The 11,479-nt window shown below is 50.0% G+C and overlaps 4 protein-coding genes across 4 annotated transcripts; 1 reads left to right on the top strand and 3 right to left on the bottom strand.

The window, feature by feature from the left end:
* Positions 1 to 110: 110 nt before the first annotated feature.
* On the top strand, positions 111 to 1,865 carry LDX57_006469 (acyl--CoA ligase; the record flags this gene model as incomplete). Its single annotated transcript, XM_046088177.1, has 4 exons — positions 111 to 653; positions 712 to 748; positions 814 to 1,685; positions 1,770 to 1,865. 4 exons carry the CDS (start codon positions 111 to 113, stop codon positions 1,863 to 1,865), a joined length of 1,548 nt encoding a protein of 515 aa, XP_045944147.1.
* Positions 1,866 to 1,959: 94 nt separating this feature from the next.
* LDX57_006470 (uncharacterized protein) lies at positions 1,960 to 2,361 on the bottom strand (the record flags this gene model as incomplete). Its single annotated transcript, XM_046088178.1, has 2 exons — positions 1,960 to 1,989; positions 2,203 to 2,361. 2 exons carry the CDS (start codon positions 2,359 to 2,361, stop codon positions 1,960 to 1,962), a joined length of 189 nt encoding a protein of 62 aa, XP_045944148.1.
* A 3,644-nt stretch (positions 2,362 to 6,005) lies between these two features.
* LDX57_006471 (ANP1/MMN9/VAN1 family protein) lies at positions 6,006 to 7,578 on the bottom strand (the record flags this gene model as incomplete). Its single annotated transcript, XM_046088179.1, has 5 exons — positions 6,006 to 6,172; positions 6,238 to 6,453; positions 6,518 to 6,565; positions 6,633 to 7,261; positions 7,406 to 7,578. The coding sequence occupies 5 exons, from the start codon at positions 7,576 to 7,578 to the stop codon at positions 6,006 to 6,008; spliced, it is 1,233 nt and encodes a 410-aa protein (XP_045944149.1).
* Positions 7,579 to 8,724: 1,146 nt separating this feature from the next.
* LDX57_006472 (putative HLH DNA binding domain protein) lies at positions 8,725 to 10,607 on the bottom strand (the record flags this gene model as incomplete). The annotated part of the gene is made up of 2 exons (XM_046088180.1): positions 8,725 to 10,472; positions 10,555 to 10,607. 2 exons carry the CDS (start codon positions 10,605 to 10,607, stop codon positions 9,362 to 9,364), a joined length of 1,164 nt encoding a protein of 387 aa, XP_045944150.1. The 3' UTR covers positions 8,725 to 9,361.
* Positions 10,608 to 11,479: the final 872 nt, after the last annotated feature.

The following is an 11,479-nucleotide window of genomic DNA, read 5'->3' on the forward strand; positions in this document are numbered from 1 at the left end:
AAATCCAATATACCATATTTACTTCACTTTATTTCTGCTTCTGCTACTACTGCTGCTTATTCTTCATCGTTGATCCCTGTTAGCCAAGACAGACATCCCCGGTCTCCATAATGACAGTCGCCACTACTTTGGCTCGGTCGTTCTCGTCCGACAGCAACGACGTCGCCATCCTGGTTCCCAAGACCCCCGCCCCCCTGTCGATTTCCTACTCTCAGCTGCATGCCCATGTCGCCAATTTCCAGGCCAAGCTGGCTAGCCTGGGTGTTACCCACGGCGGTGCGGTGTCACTGGCTCTCGTCAACTCTTACGAGTTCATCGTCGCCTTCCTAGCGGCGTCATGGCAGCGCGCCATTGCCGCTCCGCTCAACCCCGCCTATAAGCAGGACGAGTTTGAGTTCTACATCGACGATCTCAGCTCGACCCTGGTGCTGATTCCCCAGGGGTCGTTTGTGCAGAATGGTCCGGCCGTTCGGGCGGCGAGGAAATACAATGCGGCCATCGCCGAGTGTTACTGGGATGGCTCGGATATCGTTCTGGATGTCAAGGAGCAGGGGAAGCTGGCTGGCAATCGAGGCGTTGGGGTCCATGATGCGCAGCCCGATGACGTTGCTCTTGTGTTGCATACCAGTGGAACGACTGGCAGGCCCAAGGCCGTATGTTTCCTCCGTGCAGTCCGTTTCACTACTTCCAGGATGATGCTGATCGACACAGGTTCCACTCACCCATAAGAATCTCACTACCACGATGAGTCCGTGGCTTCCCTCGAGCCTATCACCGTACCGTTCTTGTTCAGCTCAACTAATTACGATGCAGGAAACATTCGAGATACATACCAACTGACCCCGCAAGATCGCACCTACTTGGTGATGCCGCTGTTCCACGTCCACGGTCTCTTGGCGGCCTTCTTGGCACCTCTATACGCCGGAGGATCGGTGGTTGTGCCGGAAAAGTTCTCCGCGTCGCACTTCTGGTCGGACTTTGTCAAGTACCAGGCCAACTGGTACTCGGCCGTGCCCACTATCCACCAAGTCCTCCTCAAGACCCCCTTGCCCAACCCCATCCCTCAGATCCGCTTCATCCGCTCATGCTCCTCTCCGCTGTCCCCGAAGACGTTCCAGGATCTAGAACGGACGTTCAACGCCCCGGTCCTGGAAGCGTACGCCATGACCGAAGCCGCCCACCAGATGACCAGCAACCCGCTTCCCCCGGGCAAGCGGCAACCCGGCAGCGTTGGGATCGGGCAGGGTGTGGAGATCAAGATCCTCGACCAAGCCGGCAAAGAGGTGCCACAGGGCAGCGAGGCCGAGATTTGCGTGCGCGGCGAAAACGTGACCAAGGGTTACCTGAACAACCCGACGGCCAACCAATCGTCCTTCACGAAGGACGGCTTCTTCCGCACTGGTGACCAAGGGAAGCAGGATGCAGACGGCTACGTGATCATCACGGGGCGTATCAAAGAACTCATCAACAAGGGCGGTGAGAAGATCAGTCCTATCGAGCTGGACAACACTCTCCTGCATCATCCCCAAGTGGCGGAGGCCGTGTGTTTCGCCATTCCGGATGAGGGGCACTACGGAGAAGATATCGGGGCGGCCGTGGTGCTGAAGGGTCGCGATTCGGCGACAGAAGAGGAGCTGAAGGCTTGGGTGACTAGTAAATTGGCCAAATTCAAGACTCCGAAGAAGGTCAGTCTATTCAATGCAATTTCCCCGTCTTCAGACACGAGAGAGAAACTATGAGCAACCCCCTGAAGCTAACCCGCATTACAGGTCTGGATAGTAGCGCAGCTCCCGAAGACCGCCACGGGCAAGATCCAACGACGCAAAGTAGCAGAGACGATGTTGACGCCAAAGGCGAAACTATAGACAGGGCGAGAATGGCATTGCATGCATGGCAAGAGTATACTATAGTATACCTATATGTATACTATCTAGATATATCCCCACAGAATCTAGATCCTCACAGCCCAACCCTAACGGCGGATTTGAACTATAATATCAAGCATTAGCTTCATTCTCTGAACTCCATCGCATTCTCCATCTCCTCGAATAACAAACATAAACCAAAAACCAAGCAAACCCCCACATCCCCGAAAAGAAGAAAAGACACACCAACCGACCAACCCAAAAGAACCGAACGAAACCAAACCCCATAAGAAAGAAGAAAAAAAATGAAGAGAGAGAAAAAAAAAAAAAAACATACCGGAATGACCTGCGCATTCTCAACATCCCACACGCCCGAGACGGTATAGATATCCTTTTTAATCAACTCGATCGCCGCCTCCTTGCTCTCGGCTAGGTACATGATCGCGCTGCCTTTGAAGGAAGGCGGTTTGCCTTCTGTGGGGTGGGAGTCGAACATTGCTCCTTTTTTGGGTTGTCAGTCTTTTAGTTTTTTTGTCCCCTTGGGTCTTGTTTCTTGTTTCTTAAGTGAGTAATGTTGGGTTGGGGTGGGGTGGGTAGGTGGGTAGGTGGGTGGGTTATCATGTATTAGCTGGGTTTAACTTTGATTTCGTCTCGAGGGTGTAGGTAGGTAGAAAATCAGGTTGGTAGTAAATAAAAAGAAGAGGATAAGAAGGTGCAGGGAAGAGAAACATAAAGTATACATGACAAGGTAAAATCAAAACAAAAATCAATAACATTAAAGACATCCGTTATGGAGAGAGAAGAAAAGTAAAGATAGATAAACATACCACCCAAAACAGCCTGACCGGCCTTAACCAGTGGTTGAATACCCTCGAGATGTTGTCTACACACCATAAAGCATCATTTTGATCAGTTGATAATCCTCTCAAGATGTCCATTCCAAGTTACGCTGCAAAGAACTGGATACTCACGGGCGAACTTCTAGGCGTTTTGCCAAGGTCCCGGGTTTATCGGGGATGATGCAGAGGAATTCGTTCAGGGGGGCCATTATGTATTATTCTTGTGGAGTTTGTTCAAAGGGATCTTAAAATCAGGGAGGGGATGAGGTAGATATTTGAGGAATAGCTGAAGGTGGATGGAGAAGAGAAGAGGGGTGGATTTCAGGTGGGGTCGCGGTGGTTCGGCCTCAGGCAGTCAATTGGATATCAGGGAAGATCAATATATTTTATTTATACAAACTTGGCCTGTGGCTCACGACCGTATATAAAGATTAAATATATATATAATAGCTGTGAGCAGAGATACAATTATCTTATACAATCTATTTATCTATTAAACAATATCTGGTTATATAAGAATCATAAGCTGCAAATACGCAGACTTGTTAAAATCTAGCTATAGAATAAGAATAGGCAGGTATATGCTCACGTGCAGATGTCTGGAACAGATACCATAGGAGCAAAATCTACATAAATACTACGAGAACCCAGAAAACACTTAATACAACCAAATACCTCCTAGCTACAACGATCATTCAAAACGATATAGTTAGGTATATCGTTTGCACCTAGTATACTATTTGAACTCTGTATCCAAGTCTCCTCCAGTATTCAAGATTTGCTGATTCTCAAGGTACCCATTGCGGATAGCATAGCCCATCACAGTGCAGTAGTAAGGGTCAAGATAATCATGATTCGAGCCCTTATCCAACAGGAACTTTATCATCCTTGCCGAGCCGCTCATGGCCGCGTAGTGTAAGGGAGTACCTAGACCACTTCGTTCATTCATACAATAATTCGGCGATTCTTCATCTAACAACTTGTTGATTTGCAACCTGCTGTAGCTCGGGTCTTGGCTGTAGATAGATCGTAGCACCTCAAAGCCGTTACCTCTGGTTCGCATGGCAGCGTAGTGTAAAGGTTGCCCATGATGAGTTTGACCTCCTTTATCCAACAAGAATTGAACGCTTTCAGAAAGTCCCCCTCTAGCTTGCAGCCCATGTATCTAGAGGACAGTTTAGTTGTTTTGGAAACAAATTGTCCATATCCTGACCCACCCGCCGTTCTATGCGACATATTCGTTTATCATCCAGAACTCCGATGCACAGTCTATAAGGCTGGATAGCAATCCTCGATCGGTTAGCCCACACAGCCAGGGCCATACGCAACATCCCGTCTTCTATGACAACACTGAAGCCGACGTCCTTCCGTGTGGTAGCCCTCTGGAGGCCTCCACCTGCGGTCAACAGTCGGAGCCACGCAAGCGAAAGCCGCTTTCCCGAGTATCCTTGCGTGACATGCATATTATAGGACGGATTCGAGCAAGGCACGGTATCAACCTAGTTGATTGTGCGGCATTTAGTTGCAAGCTGTTCAGATGTTTAGAACAGAGCGGGACGAAGTTGAAGTCTTATTGAATATCTGATGATTGAAACTCTTAGTAAATTCCAACACAGTATCTCCATGAGGGGTAGCTTACGTACCTGGTAAAACTTGCATCGACAGCGGCAGCACTCGTCTGCAGTCGGATTTGTGTAGCGCTGCCGGGGTCCTGATTGATTGTTTTCGAAGGCATATAGCGCTACACAATGACCGATAGGACTGACCGGGTAGTAAAAAGTTTTCCAGTGCAGTAAACCATTCTTGATCGTTTCGAGATCGCGAGATCGAAGAGTTTCCAGGAGCGTAGCTTTGACAGTGATTGAATCAGGAAGCGGGGACGTAAGAAGCTGCTAGACGTCAGTTATACCATTTGATTGATTCTAGAGAAGAAGCAGACCTGTCAACGTTTCTAACGCAGGAAGCTACCATAGTCTATGGAGCGACGGGTGTCGGCCCTCCCCAAGTCAGAATCAATCTACTAATTTGCTTTCTGTAGCACGGATGGACGTTGGTTGATCTGGCTTAGAATGAAAGAAGATGCATCAAAGATTTCCAGTGCAGCCCGGGTTCAATAGAACTGATCATCAGATCATCTATTCCGTAGCATACTTGTCAACTATCACTACCAGACTTTGTGTCTATAAAGCTTTTCTAGGCCTGTCAAAGATATGAACCATATAACTAGAGATAAAAGGACAGGAAGTTCAGCTGAAGAGCTGGCCCAAAATGACGGGGCGGGGAATCTGGGAGTGGAGGTGACGAGAAAAGGGCGCAGCCGCAATTTCCAATGGCAAAAAAATAAAGAAAACAGGGAGTGGGGGGCGAGAGACGCAAACATCTTCGGAATAGGCCGGACCAAAGGTCGCGATCGCGTGGGTGTAGAATGTGGGAGGGGAGAAGAGAAGGAAGAAGAACTGGGAGGAGAGAGCAGAATAGCAAGAACGGTTCTTATATCTCGGAGTGATGCAAAACTAACCACAAGCGGCAATTCACAGGTCCCCCGTGTACATTCTCAAGAACTCTGGCCTTGCTGCAGCAAACTAACTCGGCTCATTCAGTCAATCAGTCAATCAATCAATCATAACAGCCCGACAAATTGTAGCCTATATATGTATGTACATGGACGCCAAGCACCATATGCCTGTTTCCTCGCGTTTGGCATCGATCCGGTCTGTTTCTGAACAATGCCCCAAGGACGTTATCCAGCCTGGTAGTTTCGTGAACCACGCAAGATGAGACGCATCATGCAGATCACCTTTCCGCCGACAGAGGTATCTTGCCTCCAGACCTGACGAAGGGGAACAACGGAAGCTGTCCAAGAACACGACCCAAGCCCGCAGGGCCTCCCAACGCAAGATCATGGCACAGTCCCAGTCATGACAAGAGCTCAAATCAACCTTCCCACTCCTCTCCCTCTATGAGCTTCAATACCGCTGAACATCACTGTTCTCCGTAGCGCCAACAAGAGTGAAAAAAAAAGAAGAAAATAAAAATAAAAAAGAGGCGGACAGTCCCCAACACGCGACATGAAGTTAAAAGGAATAATTACCGGAATCATGAGATTCCGTCTCAAACGTCCGTGGAAGAAAATGTGACAGTAAACTTTCAAAACGAAGAAGGCAGAAATGACGGCGAAGGGAAGACTCCATGCAATGTAACCGCCCAGTGACGGCGTCGGATATACACGGTAACGGGTATTTAGTGGTAGATGAACAGATAGACAAAGTGAAGCTGGCGCCCCCCATTCAAGGTGTCAGATTTAGTATGCTTTCCGACCCCCGAGGTTGCCAGGCTTCTCATCAGTATCGATATGCCACACGACGTAATTCGGCAGGCCGATGACTTGGTATCCTGCGCGCTTGGCCATCCTGGCGAATCCCTCGGTCTCGGCCTGGTTTTCAAAGGCGTACGCGGGGAAGTTGATTCCTAGGCCATTGTTAGCGCCAGGCTCCGTAACTCCCACGGAACAAAGAGGAAAGAGCGTAACATACCTGAGCGGTGGACGTCGGCCTTGACAAGAATGTTAACACCACCAATGCCATCCAGCTCAATCTCGACATCCTTGTCATTTCTCCAGTCACCCATGCCAACCATGTACTTTCGGCCGGTGTCGTACTCCTTGTAGCCCTCGGCCAAGACGGTGTCGGGGTCCAGAGTTTGGCGAAGACGCCGTCCCTTGTCAGATTCAATCCAGGAGTTGTAGTCAACTGTGCATCGGTCAGCAAACCATCCAGGTCGGGAGTCGGTTGGGAGTTCTTGTTGGATACTTACAGCGGCCCTCGATGTCAACGTCATCGCGATACCGATGGAACCAGATGTCTTCAAAAACAGTTAGCGTACGCCTCGGGGGTCAACGCGACAAGCGCTGAGAATCAGACAAACATACTCGGAACAAGGATATCACGGTCATGTGCCACGAAATCTTCGATGATGGTATCCGGGCTATCCGTGATATCGACATCTCTCCAGTACACCCAGGAATGCTCCGGCTTCATGGCCGAATAGAGCAGGTAGTTACGGGCGCGACCGATAGCCTTGCGACGGGGTCCTTGAGCGGCGAACGAGTGACGATCCTCGACGCTCATTTCAACGTCAGCGCCAAAGTCCTTCTTCACGATAGTCGCGCTGTGGAAGGCGACCTTATCGGCCTGCTCCTGAATGCGGTTCAATTCCGACACCAGAATTTCCAGAGTGTTGTCCTTGCAGTCGCCGACGAGGAAGCCCAGATCGATGAGATGGTGAGGGTAGGTGATCTTGTAGAGCAATTCGAAGTACTTGTCCAGGTAGTGAGCCGCATCTCTCAACGGCGTCAGGATAAGAACGCGTTCGTTGTTGGCGACCGCCTGAGGGCTCGAGTTGATTCCGTTCAATTCGACCTGGTTGATGGTGCTAGAGTTGACTTCGTAGGGTTTGTGGTGATTCAGGAGCACGGGCGATTGAGCGTGGCTGTTCCATTCGACCATCTCGTTCAAGGACATTTCCATCGGGGATTTAGGAGGACCGTAGCAGTAGAAACTAGAAGGCGCAGCGAGTCAGTCAAATTCAATGGCCCTTCCTTTCCCAATAATTGCGAATCGGACGGGTTCGCAATCCAGTTGGTCGGAGTGAAACGTGTCCCGGGGGCCTGGGAGAGGAATAAAGAAAAAAAGAAAAGAATACCTTTGCATTTCCGAAGCCGACCTGCTAATCCCACGCCAGAACAGAATCATCAAACCAGTCAGGGCAACCGACACGAGAAAACGAGTCCTCGTCACCAGGAAAAGAACGGCCCTCCATGGAGGCAATCGAGCCTTAGCCGACTTCCACGTCACACCACCCTTGGGAAGAAGCATCTTCGCGAGAAGGGAAAGAAAAGAGGGACGAAGAGACGAAGTGGATGAAGCGGATTATCGACGGATGACAAGCTGTCGACGCCCGTGATAGGCGACGATCGCGGGAGAGATTGGGGGTGGACGAGCAGGAGTCAATCAGAAAACGGTCGATAAAAAGTCACCCTGCGAGCGGAAAGCACACGAGTCGGAAATCGAGGGGGGGGGCGAGACGGGGCCTTCGGGGGAGAAATTAAGGAGCGACCGTCGACAGGGCCAGGCGTTGGCGTCTGAAATCCGGAGCCAAAGAGCCTCGAGGCGATAGAAAGTGGACGATCAGGATGGCGGAGAGGACGCGAAAGGAGGTCGATTGATGCGATTATGGAGAAGGGGAAAATCCGCGATCGCCGGGAAGGTCGAAAAAGGGTTTGGTTCGGCTTTAATAAAAGAAAAAAAAAAAAAAAAAAAAAGAGGTTGACTGGCGGGAAGCGGCAGGGAAACAACAGCCACGACGGGTCAAGAAATTAATCAAATTCAATTCAATTCAACATTAAACGAATGGACTGGCAATCGAGGGCAACGAGGGCACCAAAAGGAAGAAGAAAGAAGAAGAAAAGAGAGAAACAGAAAAAGCGAAAGAGGAAGAGAAAGAGGGCAGCAGCGACGAGGCTCGAACAGGATTCGTCGGTTGGGCCCGTTGCTTTTTATAGCACGTCGCAATCCCGTGGATTATTCTTCGATTGCCCAGCAGAGATAGAATGGGACAAGACCTGGAGAATACTGTCGATAGAGCTCTACTCAGTGATGCAGATGCTATCTCGTAGTCTATCTATGATCTATATAGTATCCCTTTACCCCGTGGGAAGCCGACAGGTGGTGTCAAAACCGGTGGACATCCACAGCGCCTGGACCAGTCGAGGCGGATTCGCTCGTTCTTGGCATCCGCAATAGGGGCTTTCTCGGAGTAGTTACTGTCAGTACTCAGTAAAGTATACAGGCTACAAGATGTGTTGAAGTTGGTCAAGATGAAATGAATTCATTTGCATAGCATTCTCTCTATTTCTGTTCTCCTTGCTCGTCGAACACCCATTCTATAACTCCCACAAATATAGCCTTGAAACACCGATAATTCACCAACTGTCGCTTAGTCCCATAAATCCCACAAAACGCGTACAGGCAATTGCAATAAGATCAGACACGCAAAATCAAGATAGAAACCGAAATCAGCCGTGTATGTATGTGTTTGTTAATAGACAGGCGGTTTATATATATCGATGGCCACTCAGAAGAGTGGTCAGATAAGGAAGAGGGCCAGCCATAGTAGTGGCCCTGCTTCCCAATATCAACAGCGAAAAGAAAATTATGTATGAAAAAGGAAAATTCACAAAAAGGAAATGAAAAAAAGGAAACAAGATAACCAACCCATACATGCCCCAACCTGACTTTTTTGGTTTTTGAATGTACACCACACCACGCCTTCTCCAGGTTCGCCCAAAATACAGTGGAAACGAGTGAAGCGAGAGAGATCGAACCGGTGGTGGAATGCCACTGCTCGATGACTCGATGAGACAGGGAAGAAACACCAATGAGGCTTGCCCCTGTCTCCCCAAAATATGTCAAGAATTGATGATACAACGCACACGCTATGCCAGAAAGGACGGTTGAATAGAAATCCCAAAAAAAGAACAACGGAAAAGTAAAAGAACCTTGGCTCCAGATCCACAGGATCCCCAGTCTATGTGCTATGCAAAGGAAATTCACGACGGGATGATGATCCCGACCAGACGCATCAGTCTAGGACTACCCTTCAAGGCGAAGGGATCACGGACTGGCGACGGGAATGAGGCACCGAATAGGTCGGCACATAGACTGGCGACGAAGGCCCCGTCATGGGAGGAGTGTGGCTGACCATGGAATGGTGACTGTAGGGCTGCGAAGTCACCGTGTGAAAGGGCTCCAACCGCGGCGCCTCCGTTCCGGGGGCACCGATCTCATCGCAAAAGACTCGCAGACCGGGCAGCATGTGGCGAGGCTTGTGGTCGGGAAGCGGTGCCAGCGGCTGGGGTGTAGAGTGCTCCGTCTTGGGCGATCGGAACATGTGCTCGTAGGACTTCAGCTGGATCTCGAGGGCTTGGTTGCGTTCCTCGAGCATCTGGTTCTCCTGCTTCATGGCCTTCATCTGCTGCTGAGCCAGCTGGTTCTGCTCCTGAAGATTGGACACCAGCTGCTGAAGCTGCATGCAGCGGAGCTGCGGTTGGAGTTTCTCGGCCAGCTGTCGAGGCATCTCGTTCTCCTGGCGAATGAGGTGGATGATGACCAGCAGCATGAAGTCGATGAGATAGATGGCTCCCTGCACGATGTGCTCCTTGGACTCCGGCAGGCTCTTGGCCGGGTTCCATCCGGCACGCTCAAGGAACCAGCTATGAATGCGGCTATCCAACTCCCGGTGCAGGTGGCTCAGGTTCTTTCGTCGGTTACCCTCTGCAATGCGGTGCTTCTCCCTCTGGTCGTCGGATTCGCCCGAGATCATGCTTCCCTTTCGCTTGCGACCGCACAGCTGCTGCAATGGAGGCTTCCGACTAATCTCCTTCGGCGCGATCAGGCTCATCAGGTCGGATGCGGTGAGTTCCTGAGGCCATTCAAAGGCCTTCTGCGGCTGCTGCGACTCGGGCCACGTGCTATCAGCAGAGTTGGCGGGCGACGGAGGAGTCACGATGTGTTCGGCAGCGGGCCATGGCGACGATTTGACCACAAATGTGTCTTGGGAGCCCTGGGGACTAGGGGCCAGTGCAGTTGAGGAGTCAAAAGGGTTGAAGGGCCCTCGAGGCAGGGGATCCACGCGTGGGAGGGGCGGTAGCCGGCGGTCTTCTGTCATCTCTGCAGCCGCAGAAGTACTCGAAGACAGGGACCGAACACCGCTATTGGCACGAAAAGAGACACCTGTCAGCGATGCATTGCATGGGGGTGAGGGGAGGTAAGGATGCAAAGCGGGAAACTCACGGAAGAGAGCAACGTTGAGGGATCTCTGAGACAGGACCCATGTTTTCAATCATTATGGTCCTTGTTTGAGAATGGCACTGGACGATAGGCCGCAAGTAAGATGAGAGAGGGGTTTGGATATGTATGTCTTAAATATTGGGTATGTGCTTGGGTGGATGATCGATATGTATGTACGAAGCGGATGTCTGAGACGGATATCAAGAGAGGTATATGTAGGAGAGATCCAGGGAGGCGATTGAGTCCAGACACAACGGGTGATATAATGATGATGACAATAAAAGATCAAGAGAGAAAAAGGGTATAATAATAGATTAGAGGGATTATAATAATAGGATGCAAAGTCAGGAGTCAGCGACAATATACAATCAAGGGAGGTTGCTATGGCGAGAAGACAATAAAGGGAGGATAGGATCGAATTCAGATTGAGAGAATCCACGAGGTGCAGAAAAGATGAAGAACACAGACTTGCTTCCCCAGGGATACGGTGCGATCCGCTGCATGTTTTATATCTCGAATGCAGAAAGGTGAACGAGGGGCTTGTTCGGGGATGGGCATGGCGACGGAGGCAGAGGGGGGGAAGGAAAGAGGGAACTAGAGTGGCGCTCAGACTCGATGAACTGCAGCAATCTATCGATACCTAGAATCTGATGGACACTAGACAGACGGATAGTCGACCGGGGGAGAAAGTACCGACCCAGCAGGATGTATCAACCCAGCAGATCTGCGACAACCTCAACAGGGAAAGTTGGATGCAAATTAGGGTTGGCGATGACATACAGATCGATTTTCCACCATGCTATTATATGACGGTTTTTCTTATTATGCTTCTGCCTCTTTTCTTTTCTTTTCTTTTTAATCTATTTTCATTTAATTCAACCTTGAGAATTATTATTTTCGAAATTCCATTTTCCCCTACCCTACCCTT

Source organism: Aspergillus melleus, assembly GCF_016097325.1.
Source record: "Aspergillus melleus strain CBS 546.65 chromosome Unknown contig3, whole genome shotgun sequence".
NCBI classification, from domain to species: domain Eukaryota; kingdom Fungi; phylum Ascomycota; class Eurotiomycetes; order Eurotiales; family Aspergillaceae; genus Aspergillus; species Aspergillus melleus.